This window comes from Cyprinus carpio, chromosome A1, assembly GCF_018340385.1.
Source record: "Cyprinus carpio isolate SPL01 chromosome A1, ASM1834038v1, whole genome shotgun sequence".
Lineage (NCBI taxonomy): Eukaryota > Metazoa > Chordata > Actinopteri > Cypriniformes > Cyprinidae > Cyprinus > Cyprinus carpio.
This window is the reverse complement of record NC_056572.1, coordinates 25,612,078-25,627,493: the sequence shown is the minus strand read 5'-3', so window position 1 is coordinate 25,627,493 and position 15,416 is coordinate 25,612,078. Positions and strand designations below refer to the sequence as shown.

The 15,416-nt window shown below is 39.5% G+C and overlaps 1 protein-coding gene across 9 annotated transcripts in view; it reads left to right on the top strand.

Annotated features, from left to right (window-relative positions):
* Positions 1-13,786, top strand: part of LOC109097580 (lysine-specific demethylase 2A-like) — a 20,828-nt gene extending 7,042 nt beyond the window's left edge. For 5 of the 9 annotated variants that reach the window (XM_042759337.1, XM_042759347.1, XM_042759325.1 and 2 more), the window contains exons 2-22: positions 454-592; positions 681-759; positions 931-977; positions 1,074-1,252; positions 1,342-1,448; positions 1,648-1,741; positions 3,964-4,117; positions 4,305-4,420; positions 4,865-5,009; positions 5,106-5,338; positions 5,495-5,572; positions 6,101-6,352; positions 6,451-6,567; positions 7,458-7,544; positions 7,806-7,964; positions 8,282-8,308; positions 9,627-10,771; positions 11,601-11,764; positions 11,915-12,061; positions 12,144-12,359; positions 12,648-13,786. In XM_042759337.1, the coding sequence (XP_042615271.1) occupies positions 454-592; positions 681-759; positions 931-977; positions 1,074-1,252; positions 1,342-1,448; positions 1,648-1,741; positions 3,964-4,117; positions 4,305-4,420; positions 4,865-5,009; positions 5,106-5,338; positions 5,495-5,572; positions 6,101-6,352; positions 6,451-6,567; positions 7,458-7,544; positions 7,806-7,964; positions 8,282-8,308; positions 9,627-10,771; positions 11,601-11,764; positions 11,915-12,061; positions 12,144-12,359; positions 12,648-12,829 (3,867 nt within the window). In that variant the 3' untranslated portion in view covers positions 12,830-13,786. The remainder of the gene's footprint in view (positions 1-453; positions 593-680; positions 760-930; positions 978-1,073; positions 1,253-1,341; positions 1,449-1,647; positions 1,742-3,963; positions 4,118-4,304; positions 4,421-4,864; positions 5,010-5,105; positions 5,339-5,494; positions 5,573-6,100; positions 6,353-6,450; positions 6,568-7,457; positions 7,545-7,805; positions 7,965-8,281; positions 8,309-9,626; positions 10,772-11,600; positions 11,765-11,914; positions 12,062-12,143; positions 12,360-12,647) is intronic. The other 4 variants (XM_042759361.1, XM_042759333.1, XM_042759367.1 and 1 more) reach the window with 3 other exon arrangements.
* Positions 13,787-15,416: the final 1,630 nt, after the last annotated feature.

Here is a 15,416-nt window from a genome sequence, read left to right as displayed (position 1 = left end):
GTAAAAGCTCTTTTCATGCTGAGCTAGTCAAATGCCTTTGTGATTAACTACACCTGATTGAGTTTTCAAGTCATTTTTGGGAGGGCTGATTCTTTTCCCAACTGAGTGATTCTGTTCTGTTTTTTTTTTTTTTTTATGATATGTTGGTGTTATAGCTGGATAAAACAAAAACTGTATCCATCTTCATTTCAGGCTGCAAAGCAACAAAATGTTATTATTTTAAAGGGGGGTGATTATTTTCTGTATTCACTGTATCTATGTGTGAGACTGTGGCCTAGTGCATCTCTCAGCTTAGTGTAGGTGTGATCTCAAATAGCCCAACAAGTTGAAACAGTGGTAGTTTTACAACATTTTTTCAGCATTCAGAAGACAAGGAGGAGTGTATGCAGAGAAATAGTGTTGCTCTGGCATGGATTTTTCATTATCTAATTCTCTCCCTCTCTCGTCTTATAGCGGTCTGGCACGCGACGGCGTTACCAAGACGATGGCCTTTCCGATGACGAGATTGATGGAAAGAGGACTTTCGATCTGGAGGAGAAGCTCCACAACAATCGCTTCAGCTCAGACAGAATCAAACGAATGGAGGGCAAAGGTGAAAAAGAGATGCTGCTCTTTATGAAACTCTTCAAAGATCTTCATGGAGTGTGTAATTTAATGCTGCCTGTTGTTTTTTTTTTTAGACCTCACATATGAGTACATTCAGAGATGTGGGCTTCGGGACCCCATCATCTTTGAGAGACCTGAAGGACTTGGCATTAAGTAAGAGATATGCCCCTTTTTGTTTTTTTATTGTTTTTTTTAAATGTCATTTTCCCTCTATGCCTTTTACAGTTCCTATATTTCCTCCTTTGTTTTTTTCTTTTCACATTTCAGAATGTTTATAAAGTTTACATTGGAATTTAATCTAAATTTGCAATATTTCCTTTTTAGAATGCCAGATCCAGACTTCAGTGTAAATGATGTGAAGTCGTTAGTAGGTAAGTGTTTTTGGTGGTCGGGTATGCTGATGAATTTCATGTTGACTAGCATCAGTGGTACTTCAGCATCTCCTTCCTGCTCATCACTCTTTACAGGAAGTCGGCGTATGATTGACGTGATGGATGTGGCTACTCAGAAGGGGACGGAGATGTCAATGACGCAATGGAAGAGCTATTATGCGACTCCTCCCTCTCAGAGAGAAAAGCTTTATAATGTTATCAGCCTTGAATTTAGCCACACTAAGCTAGAGAGCTTTGTCAAAAGACCTACTACGGTAGGTACCTTAACACTTAAGACAAGCCAAAAAATACATATATTTAGACCAGTCTGTGATAGTCAGAATATTTATCCATGTTGTCACAGGTGGACATGATTGACTGGGTGGACAACATGTGGCCAAGACACTTAAAGGAAAGACAAAGAGATGCCACAAACTCTATCACTGACATGCAATACCCCAAAGTGCAGAAGTGAGCATATATTAGATCCTTCAACACAGTCTATATTAATGAATGCTTTAAAACAAAAAGGGTCTGTTCACAAGGAAATAAGCCTGCTGCATTAACTTCATGTCCCCTTTCTCACACAGCTCTCTTTGTTCATTTTTGTTATTCTTCAACAAAACAGTCATTTTCCCCTGTTTCAAATTTGCCTGTGTTCTGTTTCCAGGTACTGCCTAATGAGCGTGCAGGGCTGTTACACAGATTTCCACATAGACTTCGGAGGCACATCTGTGTGGTACCACATACAGCGGGGCTGCAAGGTCAGAGAACACTGTGTATATAGACTAGGGGTGTAACGATATACCAATGCAGTGGTTCGGTTCATATCACTGTTTGGAGCCACGGTTCGTTTTGCTGTGGGGGTAGGGTTTATGGCATGGCACCAGCAATGCTAAAGAACACTAGATTCACTTTTAATAATAATAACAATAATTATTTAAAAATGGTTGCTTTGTAAAGTGTTACCAAATTAAAAAAAAAAATAATAATGCCTAAATAATGCAAACTAGTCACTGGACAACATTATATTTAGGCTACATATAAAAATGCATGTACCATGGATAAATAAAAAGGAATAGCTGGACAATAAGGAAATGATTTTAATCAAATATGTGAACTCAGTCTGACACTTGAGAGTCGCAAGCTGTTTGAGAGGCGGCTGTGGGCACTTTGGCTGAGAGCGCATTGAAGAGCGTCTCTCAGATTGTGCGCGAGTACTTTATGGATTAAAATAGTTTGTTTAAATTGGTGTGACATAATATGACGTGCAAGTCACAATTCCGACAACTGTCTGAAATGCGGGCTTGTCTTGTATTGCAGCATGCACTTCGCTTGCAGAGCAAACTCAACGTGGATATTATAGATGTGAGGCCATTTGTGCATTTTGAGAGAGTGGGAAAAGACGCGGATGACTTATCTGCTCTGATAATCTGTTAGGATTCAACTTGCTTACAGTAGTGCATAAATGTTTGTGGGAATTTACCGCTTTATAGTTGCAAAACCTTGTGGCATGAGTAGAATTATGCACAGCGCTCCCACAATCCCGCAGCAAAACACGGCAACGAAACTCTAAAAATTCAGCATTTTATTATAGTAGTATTTTCATTATAATGTTATGTATACAACAGTCCCAGTCATAGTTTAAGGGATATTCCACCCCCAAAATGAACATTTTGTCATTAATCACTTACTTCCATGTCGTTCCAAACCTGTAAAATCTTTGTTTGTCTTTGGAACACAATTTAAGATATTTCGGGTGAAAACCTGGAGGCTTGTGACTGTCCCATAGACTGCCAAGTAAATTACACTGTCAAGGTCCAGAAAAGTATGGAAAACATTGTTAGAATGGTCCATCTGCCATCAGTGGTTCAATCTGAATTTTATGAAGCGACGAGGATACTTTTTGTATGCAAAGAAAACAAAAATAATGACTTTATTGAACAATTTGTCTCCTCTATGTCTCTCCGCATCACCGTAGTGCCACAGAGGAGACGAATTGTTGAATAAAGTTGTATTTTTGTTTTCCTCGCGTACAAAAAGTATTCTCGTCGCTTCAACAGATGGACTGTTCCGACTATGTCTTTAATACTTTTTTGGACCTTGACAGTGTAATTTACTTGGCAGGCAATGGGATGGTCACAAGCCTCCCGGTTTTCATCCAAAATATCTTTAATTGTGTTTCAAAGATGAATGAAGTTTTTACAGGTTTGGAATGCCACGGGGGTATGTGATTACTGACAATTTTCATTTTGGGGTGGAGTATCCCTTTAATATTCTGCATTGTTGTGTGTGTGCTGCTCGCGCTGTGCCTTGAAGAGATGATCACCATAGTAGGCCTGCAATGAAGCTCTTTACTGCAGTGTAACTAACTCAACCAAATGCATCTTGTATGAGATAAATAATCTATACACAATATATATAAACAAAATATTGCAACTTACAGTTCCACAAAAATGCTGTGAGTGGCTTCACAAGCGAACTTGTCTCCACTTGTCATGAAGATATAACTCTGTGGATGCATTCTTTCCTAACAACGTGCTGAAACATGGCATATTATTTTACAGTCGTGTTTTCATTATAATTTTATGTAGCCTGTATGACAGATTAGTTCTGCACATGTTGCCCTTAATGGGACCTTCCTTTTCAAACTGATTCAAGCTATTTAAAACTATCATACCCATACACATTTGAAGTGTCTCCGCAGGGGGTGGGGAACGCCATGAGAGAACCACAGTACGTATCGTGGGTGGTATATCGTGGCTTTTCGGTTTGCAGCTAAGATTTCAAAGTCTTTTTCACTTTTGATCAATTTTATGCATTCTTGTTGAATAAAATTAAGTAATTTTAATTTAGCATGGACACAAGAGCTCATTGATAATGTCATATGAACGGTTTTATTTTGTATCTGACAATTAGTTTGCTGTCAAAATACCTAGAAATGGTTCTGGCCTAGATGAGCTCGATTTGGATGTGTCTGCTACAGGTGTTTTGGTTAATCCCGCCCACGCCACAAAACCTGGAGCTTTATGAGAACTGGGTGTTGTCAGGGAAACAAGGCGACATCTTCCTTGGGGACAAGGCCACTGATTGCCAGAGGATTGAGCTCAAACAGGGCTACACGTTCATTATTCCATCAGGTAAGCACATGCAGGCACACATTTGTTTACATGAGAAATGTTATATTGTGTATATTTATTTAGAATTTCTTAGATTACCATGTGTTTTCATGGTTTTAGTTTTGAATGATTAGTTTGAGCTTTCTTAAATTATATGTTTGCTGTGAGTAATACCTAAATATAACTTTTATTTATTCATTTTTGTTAGGTTGGGTCCATGCGGTGTACACTCCAGTAGACACACTTGTGTTTGGTGGGAACTTTTTACATAGTTTTAACATCCCCATGCAACTGTACATCTCCAACATTGAGGACAGGACACGGGTGAGTCCAGCATTTTACTGCAACCACCACTTACGTGAACATTTATGGGCTTACTTATTGTAAATAAATCTCACAAAACCTGCAAGAACATTACTGGGTCATATTTCAACAGAGAGATAAACAAAGTAGTAAGAAATCACTTTTTTTTTTTTTTCTTTTTTTTACCACAACATTTGGACAGAATCATTTTGCAAATTAAGCACACTTCTCCTCAGTGGAAAAGATGTATCATTAATTAACATTAATTAACAGTATTTTTGTACTGATTGTTTTTCATATAAAAATAAAGATAAAATAAAATCTGGTCTGGATTATTTTTTTTACTGCTTTACAGTAATGACAATGACTTCTTTTTCACATAATTATTGGGAATTTGATAGGCAAAGGTGTATCATTTTCATGAAAATAATAAGTGTGGATAAAAAAAAATCATAAAAACCATAGTCTCTGGTTGCTCCTCAGGTGCCAGCTAAGTTCCGGTATCCATTCTTTCATGAGATGTGCTGGTATGTGTTGGAGCGTTATCTGTACAGCATGACCAACACCTCCTACCTCATCCCTGAGTTTCAGAAATACTCTCTGGGAATTGGTCAGTACATTAACACATTCACTTCCTAACAGATTTGATTGTATTGAGCACAGATAAGTTTAAGTCTGTTTCTTGTTTTCCAAATCCAATACACAGGCTTGAGGCGGGAAGGCTTAGGTTGTGAGGTGATAAATGGCCATGCTGAAGAGGAAAGAGATAACAACGATGCTCCATCTCCACCTAATGCACCAGGGGTGAAGCTTCACTTGCCTCCTTTTGAGCTGCAGGGGCTGTGGCACCTGGTGGAGGAGTTGGAGTCGCTGCCGTCACACAGGAAGTGCGTGCCTTCAGGAATACACAATGCTGCTGCCCTTCTACATGACATACGGGTCAGAACTCATGCCCATTGTGGTTTACACTTCTGTTTTTTGGAAAATGTGACTTGAGATGCAGGATGTTGGTGGTTAATATTAGGTGTTGTTGCTTAAGAATTTGTTCAGTCATTTTGAGATATAATGAAAGTGTTTGTTTTCTCTGTCTTTTAGGCATTATTGAAAGAACATGCTGATGACATCCCTGAACTCTCTTACACTGGAAAACCCATTGTCAGATGGCCAAAGAGGGTAAGATCACGGAATTAGTTTCTTTAAATAGGTTGTTCGTAATCGGCTTTCCAGAAAAAGCATCCAGTTTTTGTAATTTGTAATTTTTGTGATCAGTATTTGTAATTTCATGCCATATAGTGGAATAATGAATTTTATTCAGAAGAGGTATTTATAGCATCGTGGTATCACCCCTTGGAATTTTTTTTTTTTTTTAACATAGTTATGAAAATCAGTTTGTCAGGACAGTTATTTTGTTACAGCATACATTAAATTAACAGTGCAACCAGAATATGTTGGTCATCCCTTTTTTGTCCTCCTTTACGATTGTAGTGAGAGCAAAATATGACTGGAACATTTTCTTTGCTGCACTGTTAATTGTGACTGTCTAAATATGTGAATTAAACATGAAGCTTAATGATGGATAAAACAAAACCCTAAAATTAGCTTTTTCTCGCTTTCTTTTTTTTTTACTACTATCTGAATATTCTCTCCTAAACCTATCATACTGTAGCACTTACCTCTGATTTCTCTTTGTCCCTTTCCCAACCCTCCTGGTACCAGCCCCCTCCTCCCCCTCCACCTGTTATTCGTCCCAAGCTGGCAGCCACACCCATTGTTCCACGACCAGTGAAACCAGCCTCTAATATGTCGGTGCTGCGCCGCCGCCGCGTGCGCTGTAAACGGTGCGAGGCCTGTCAGCGCACGGAATGTGGAGACTGCAACTTTTGCAGAGACATGAAGAAATTTGGTGGCCCTGGCAAACTCAAACAGACCTGTGTCCTGCGCCAGTGTCTCGCTGTGAGTGTCTTCACATTGTGCATTTTATATTTAATGTAGCCTTTCTTTTGCTTGCTTATATTGATAAATATCACTGTCTTTCTGTGTTTACTCAATAGCCTGGTCTGCCGCTCTCTGCTGTATGTGAGATCTGTGGAGAAGGCAACCAGGACACTGATGAAGAGCTCATGGAGTGCTCCAACTGTGCTCAGATTACACATCCTAGCTGTTTGAAGGTACAAGCATTATTAGTACAGATAGCAATTCAGTAGGCTTCTCAAAATGCTTTATTCAGATTCATTCATCTTGTGAGCATTGTGACTAGAGGCTTTGCAGTGTGTGGACATCAGAAAACCATTTTCAGCTCAATAGAGCGCAACAAATGGCTTCTGGAAGTAAAAATCGTATTCATGTTCTCAATAGAGAAATGCATTATTATAGCAAGAATCCTTAGGATGTATAAGCATTTCAGATACAGACCTACCTGAGTTTTTGTAGAGACTTTACCATGAGAGTTTAATAGCCAAATTTCTACTGAAGAACAACACTTCCAACAGTCTTAAAGAGAGAGAGAGTACATCCTGGATACTAAAATATTTTCAAATGTAATTTTATTTCTGTCATGACAGATGAAACAGATATTTCTACAGTCTTTAGTGTCATATGATCCTTCAGAAATCATTCTAATATGCTTATTTAGTGCTTGAAACATTTCTTACTATTTTCAATGTTGCTTCATATTTCTTTGTGGGAAACTTTGAAACTTTGATAAATGGAAAGTTCAAAAGACCATTTATTTGAAATAGAAGTTTTTATAACATTATGCACAATTGAATGCATCCTTGCTGAATAAAAGTTTTAATATCTTTTTAAAAACAACTTTTGAATGGAAATTTATATATTTTAGTAAACTTAAAAAAAAAAAAAAAAAAAAAAGACTTAATATTTTTAATGAATTTATTAATTTTTATGTCATTGCTCATTTCATTGTCATTTGCTATGCTTTGTGAGATGGGGAGCTTTATTTGTTCTTATTGATGTGAGTACAGTGCCGATCTATTGTGTTTTCTCCTGTACAGTAAACAGTTTTACTGTAATAATAATCTTATGTCTTCTGTCTGTATAGACATCTGGTGAGGGAGTGGTAAACAAAGACCTACCGAGCTGCTGGGAGTGTCCTAAATGTGTTGTGGGCAAAGAGACAGATTCTGAGGTAAAACACATTTTTTCAAGCACGTTGACCCACACGCCCACAATTTTAAGAGGGTTTCTCCCCCTCTTGTTTGAACACACATTCAAGCCTTTGAAATGAAGGAAGCTTTGCGTGTTTGTTCTAATGCTACTAGCTTTTGCAGGCCTGCATTCATACACACTCATTCACACCACATAGTAAAAATCCTTGCCAAGAGCTTACTGTGATGTACACACTCCGATCTGCGTGTGTAACAGTAACGCTTATTTTCCTGTGTGCCAGTCGTCAGGCAGCGGTGATGACATCACGGCACAAGATGGGTCAGGGGGGCTCGGGGGCGAGGGCAGGGCATGGCACGGGGTCGGGCGGCCTCCCTCTTCTCTCTCTCACGGGTCGCTCCAGAAACGGGCCGCAGCCCCTGAGCAGCGGCTCAGGAAGCGGGTGAGAGGCTCCGCCTTCCTCACACCACTGCTGCCGCATGCACAGCTCCTCTATTCTGCCTTTATGATGTATTCCTTCTCTACGCTCTCTACTTCTTGCAATAAATCTTTTTTCCACGCCTGTCTTTGCTCGCTCTCTTTTTGGCCCACCCTGCCCTGTTAATCATTATCGTGCCCCACTGCTTTGACTGACTGAGGGTTCCAGAATCAGCTTTGTGTTTGCAGCTAGTGTGATTCCATTCGGTATTCCTGATGTGTTCATCACTGTGCATTCTTTTGACGTTCATATTAACCACAGTATGTTATTCTGTTTTGCAGCTAAAATTGGAAGGTGGTAAAACGCATGTAAGTGTTTTTTTTTTGAAGATTGTGTTTATCAGTGCTTGAATGATTTTCTAAATTTGTAATGAAAAGGCAAAATTTACAATCATTTTGTTGTGATTAGTTGTATCCACTTGCTGTCACAAACATTTCCTCAGCAGACTTTTGCTGTGATAAATATTTTAACATTATTAAAACATTATTGGTTGTTTAGCAAGGTTTTAGGCCCTGTTTCTGGATGTTGATTTTTAGTTTTTGATTCTTTATTATAAAGTTTTGTTGGAAACAGGTCAGTTTAGACGCCTTTTCACTGTCTTTGGACAACCCACCAGTGGCGGTCACACAGAACTTTTCATATTGGTGGTGAATCAGGTCTTTTGATTCACCATGGCAAAATGAATGAACATTGAATGTTTGACTGTCCACAAAAATTAAATAACCACCAATGCTTCTGAAGGTAAAACAAAGTTGATTTTCTAGGGCTAATTAATGCAAAAAATTATGTAATTATGAAATATGCCTGAAATATCTGATTTGTGTATTTTATACCTGCCCATTATTTAGAAGGTGTTTTGATTAGGTTTAAGTTTTTTATATAATAATAAATAGAATATACTAGATAAACTATAAAGAAGTAAAATAAAAAATGAATATAGAATATATAACATCCTCTTGGGCAGTGTTGGGCATATGGTCTAGCTGCAAATGTTCAAATCGGATTCGAAAATTCTGCATACGCATATAATCAGAGGTTCACTCGGCTCTCATATTTCTTTAAATTGGAAATATTTATTTTTGTTCTTTCATTTGTTTAAAGGGGACAGATTTTCACTTTTTATAGTTTAGTCCCCCCCCATTAATTAGGTTTCTGGCGTGTCTGCCAGCTCAGAAACAGCTGAAAAGAAAACACGCAGCCGGTTTGTTATTGGCTGTCTGAGTCTGAAACTGTCATTCAGTTTCACTTTGCAGCCAGCTTCTGTGTAGATAGCTAGCTATTTGAATAAGACCACGTCCGAGCCATATAAGGAGTCCAAGGCAGCAATTCAGTGTCTTTTCGACACACCCCATGGAAGAGAGGGGTGGGGTGAGCAGTAGCTCATTATCATTTAAAGAGACCTGCAGAGCTGTTTTTGACCAGGTGAAAAGGCTGTTGTTTTACACGACCATTGAGGAATTTTAACTAAAGTATGTTACAGACATTTCATGAAGACCGTAAAGAATCATACCAATTTGTGGAAAATACATCTGATGTCCTCTTTAAAGATTGTGAAAAGGTGGCTTTAGTGTGCCTTTTTTTCTTATTTTCTCATTTACATATTTTCTCATTTATTTTCTCTCTCAGAAACGCAAGTCTTCATCTCTTGATCCTCGCGTGGCTAAGATCTATCGGCGACATGGGATGGAACACGATGATGATTCAGGCAGCGATGACGATAGTGGCAAGATGTCATCAGTCCGAGGCAGGGTCTCTTCATCCCGCCGAGGTTATGGAGCTGGTAGGCGAGGTGTTTGGAGAGGCTCCTCGCATCGAGGGAGTCGAGGGGGAGGCAGCTTGGCAACAAGTTCTCTGAAAATGAGGAGGGGACTCGGAGCAAGAGGGGAGAGAGGGGGTCGGGTTAGGCTAAGAGGAGGATCCCACATGAGGCGACGGCGCTATGAAACAGATGACGATGATGAAGACGACGACGATGATGATGATGAGGATGATGATGATGATGAGGATGACAGTGATGAAGAGAGACATCTTGGCCGGTCAGATAAGGAGCATCGTTCAAGGAGACGGAGGCGGAGAGGTGACGACTATGATGATGATGATGACGACGAGGATGATGATGAGGAAGACAGTGAAGAACAGGACTTTGAAGGAGAGGATGATGAGATGGAAGACTTAGATGATGGAGGAGAGGAAGATGAAGATGATGAGGATGGAGAGAACCAATCAGACTCTGATCCTGACCCACCAGTCTTACTAGTCTCAGACTTGAATGATGACCTGCTGAGCGATTCCTACCTGACTGTGACCCTCCAGCGTCCTCCAAAGGCCAAACGTGACCCTGGTTCCATTGTACCCAAACTGGAGGCGGCTATGTCTCCCCGAACACCTAGCGGTCCTGGCTTCAACCAGCGCAAAACGCTACCCAGGACCCGTCTCAGGAACAGCACCCCGACACCAGCCGGAAATGGTCTCTCTCAATCCAAAAGCGTCCACACGTCCAGCCGCCAAATGAGGCGGAGCTCCAACCAGGACGGTCGAGAGAGAGACACAGCGTCACCGTCCTCTATGTCTTCTCGTTCCTCTGTTTCTCCACCACCTCCTCCTCCAGCCATCGCCACTTCTTCTCCTCCTTCCCTCCTCTCTCATCCCTCATTCTGTGATGTAGGAAACGAGCGCGGCTGTGAAAAGGACATTTGGATGTCAGTGTTCCGTTACTTGGGTCGGACGGATTTGGCTGTGTGTATGAGAGTCTGCAAGGCTTGGTACAAGTGGTAAGTGTAGTAGTTACAGTTAAAGCCTCAGCAGATCCTTTTTAACAAGCTGGGATGTTTTTGTTTGTTGTTATCAAACAAAAGGCCTTTTCACATTAGAGATGAATGATTAAGCATAATAAAACCAGAATTGCGATATGGCTTAGTGCTATTATCAAGTCTCAAAGTCTGCGATGTAATTAAATAAATATATGTGCTGTGGGTTTCAGAGAGGAGCGTGGCTCTGTTCATTTACACTCAAGCAGCTCATGATAGCTTGTCTTCAGTGTAATACTTTTGTCCATATAGTGGACAAAACGTCGGTCCAGGAGAGCCACAGTCCTGCAGAGTTTTGCTCCATCCTTGATTAAAAACTCAACTGCCTGCTGTTTTTTAGTAACCCTTAGACCTTGATTAGCTTGTTCAGGTGTGTGATTAGGGTGGGAGCTGAAGTCTACAGGACTGTGGCTCTCAGGGACGACGTTGGCCACCCCTGATATAGTGCATGTTGGGATATAGCTATGCCTTCAGAACAAAAACAGAGTTGTTCATTAGAAAGTCTGTGCTTCTATTTCTTGTAATATCCCTTTTCAGTAATCTGTTGTTTACAACACTATGTTGTGGAATATAAAGAATATAAAGACACATTTGTGTAGGTAACTTCCTGAAAGGATGATGGAAATATTATTATTATTATTATTTTTTTATTTTTTTTTACAGTTTCTTGACTTTCACAGTAGTACACAATTAGTTATCTTGTTTCATAATTGTGAAAGGTCATGATCATTGTTAATTTATGATTTTTTCCCCCTTCTCTCAGAGTAATTGTTTTGGTTCTCTCCTGCTGTAGGTGTTGTGATAAGCGCTTATGGACACAGATAGATCTGAGTCGATGTCGAGCACTCAGTCCTCAGGCTCTGTCAGCCATCATAAAACGACAACCTGTGACACTTGACCTCTCCTGGACACCAGTATCAAAGAAACAGATCGCCTGGCTCATTCATCACCTCCCAAGTACCAGTTCTCAGCCTTTTATAGATCCTAACAGTCTTAAACTTTGAAAATGTCTGATGCTTTGGTGTTTACATGAAATTGCTTAAAAATAAAGCATGCGTCACAGTTGAGACTAAAATATTCTCTCTTTCTGTTTTTTCCTCCTCACAGGTTTGAAAGATCTAATAATGTCAGGTTGTTCCTCATTATGTGTGTCAGCGTTAAGTTCACAGAGCTGTCCGGGTTTGCGAACACTTGACCTGAGCTGGACTGTGGGTGTCAAAGATTCACAAATAAAAGACCTCATTGTGCAGCCAGGTGAGGCACTCATAATCATGATTTAATGGGAGTGTGTGAACAGAAATGTACTCTTTTTCACCTCTACTTTCTCGTCAAACAGGCAGTGAAAGTCGCAGTCGGCTGAGAGGTTTGCTCACTCTGAGCTTGGCTGGTTTGGATGTGAGCGACTCCACCTTGAAGATGATCGTTAGACATATGCCTTCATTGCGCCGGTTAGATTTGTCCCACTGCCAGGGACTCACAGACCAGTCCATCAACCTGCTAACTGCTACTGGCTGCAACACTCGCAACACACTCAGACAGCTTAATCTTTCAGGTACCCTTTATCTTCTGAAAATACCCATGATATGTTATTCCCACATTTTTATCACAACTGGTGCTGCAAACTCAAAATCTTAGTTTAGTGACCAATTCTGACTATTAACACAGCATGTTAATAGATGGACTGGAGTCATGTAGATTACTTGTGAATTATTGTGGTGTTTTATCAGCTGATAGAACTTTTTATTCTGACAACACCCATTCACTGCATTGGCAAGGAAGTGATGTAACGCTTAAGTCTGGTACTCACAGTTGGTGGATTAATCTTTCTTTGTCTCTGTAGGTTGTAATAAGTTGACAGATGCTTGTCTGTCCTATATGAAGCGATTATCGGCTCTGGCTCTGTTGGATCTGCGGGGCTGTAGGAACGTGACTCGACGTGGCTGCGATAACTTCATCTCTGACCTGTCCTACTGCACTGTATTCTGTCTGACCGAGGACAAACTCATTCAGAGAATATCATAAAATGCACACATAAAAACACACACACAAGCAAACACACACAGTCTCCGCACAGCTCTGCTTAGCGAGCTCACAAGTGCTCCATCCCACTCAATACAGGCTCATCTGGCCTGAATGGGAGGATGAGGCTGAAGAAAAGAGACGGATGGAAGAATATGGCCGTTGTTCTAGTAGAAGGTTAAAAACAGGCTGACAGGAGAGGATATTTTCACCGCCGTCTTCAAGTGAAGTGGAGGATTTTATTTCCATTACCCATGCGACCGATCCAGACACATTCAGCATGTGGCTTTTTCTTCTTCTCTGGGCATTCAGCCTAATCCAAAGTGACTCCTTCACAAGATGTTGCTAATGTGCTTCAAATTGAACTTTCAGAATCTAACCTAGGTGGGATTTGGTGAATGAGGAAGGGATGGTTTGATCAGAGATTCGGTCCAGGTGTGGCCACTGACGTTCTGATGATTTGTTGGCGCAGATGAGTTTAAGCAAGGAGAAAGAAAATGATAGACATGGCACATCCTGATACTTCTTATCCACCACAACTTGATCAAAGAATGTAGTGGCAGCACAGGATGAATCTGAATTCTAGAGACTTCAGCAAACTGATCCAGATCGTTCACCTATGCTTTCTTTGTGACTTTATGTCTGAACATTTATGTCTCGTTCAACCTTTCTGAAGGTTCTGCTGCCTGGATGTTTGTAGACCTCTAACACACCACACTAAGTTTTTATTCGCTCGTACCAAACAAAGTCACTGTTTTTTTTTCCATCTGATGTTTTGTACTTTTGCTTGCTGTCATCTCAAATGGGTGATTCACCTGCATTCTCCTGTCCTGCCTAAACTAGGAAAGGGTTGCTCACAGTTCAGACTAAGTTGTTCATTTACCCTTGGAAAGCTATAATTTAAGTGCAACTTGTAGCAACACAATAGCAATTATTTTCTGAGGACTTTTTAAAAAAATGTTCATGTTTTTTTTGTTTTTTTTTTTCATGAAAAAAATGAAAAATAAAAAATGGAAAGCAAACAATGTTTGACTTCCTGTTTTGTCACGTTCCCTTTTTAGCACAGAATTCATGAGAGATTATCATACATGATTAAAGGGTTTGCAGGATAGAAGTAGAGCCACAATGGTAATAATATTGAGCAACTGAAAAGGGTTTTTAATGGCCAGACTGCAGGGTAGCTGATCTATAGTGGGGCATGTTGAGTCTGATATTCTATTCCTGGAAATATAGTCATGTTTAGAAAAATGTATGAAAAGTACATGCATGATGTAAAATACAAATAACTAAATTCATTTTTATTTCTAGGTCACTAATCAAATAAGCAAATTCGTCACATTGACCATGTGATCTCCTTTGTACAAAAGGTCTGAGTTCCCTGCCTCCATTTAAAGCATACAAGCCATTTTGTATTCCATTTTAAAAAGCGATAATAAAAGGTCATTTATTTAGCTGACATCAGTTCAATAACATGAGTTTTGGAAAATGTGTCATTCAACTCAATACAATTTAAATTTTAAATCGATAATACATATATAGTGTGTATATATCAACAAAGTAATGATCACAACTAAGATGTACACAAAACCGCTACGTTTTCATGAACACAATATTTACTCCATTCTGTGTGAATATTTGAATCCTAACATTCCATTCAAACAGATAATGTGTTCACTCCATTTTGATGTCAATCATTTATATTTCTGCATTTGACGGACACTTTCATCCAAAGTAACATGCATTGCATATACCTTTTTATAATAATCGTACAATATCAGTCAATTAATGGCTAGTACTTAACGGCCGTTTTAAGATTTAGTGATTTCAGGCTTTTGTGAGCATGTGCAAGATTTAAATATTAGCTTATTTTTCCTGTATACAAGCCTCATAATTCCTCAATACCACTTTACTGGTAAGAATGCATTTGTTTTACCTTATTCTATAAAAGATAGTAAACATGGGCTAGAAAGTTTTCATTTGCATTTAGACAAAAAAAAAAAAACTGCTAAAACCTGCTGCATGTGAGGGGGTTGTGAAGAACCATGATCATGAAGAATACAAATATTCTCAAGTTACAAAAGCCTTTATTAGTGTTCTGCATTTTTGTAATTCATCCGTTAAGCTCAGCATTAAAGGGGTCATATTATGCTGCTAAAACGAACACTATTTTGTGTATTAGGTGTAATGAAATGTTTATGCGGTTTAAGGTAAAAAAAAAAAATTATTTTCCACAAACTGTACATTAATATTTCTCCTCTATGCCCCGCCTTCTGAAACATCGATTTTTACAAAGCTCATTGCTCTGAAAAGCAATGTGTGCAGTGATTGGCCAGCTATCCAGCGTGTTGTGATTGGCTGAATGCCTCAAGCGTGTGACAGAAATGTTATGCCTCTTAACATATTGTGAAGCCCTGTCCAGCGACAAGACATAAACATAAAACCCATTATAAACATGATATAAACATGATTTCTAGTCGTGTCTTCTTTTGGAAGCCAAAACAAAGTAGTTTCACTTTCTCAAAGAAACAGCATCACACACTTGAGTGACCCGCGGCCGGTTTGAGTCAGCGGATATTGTCCTCTTTTGGAA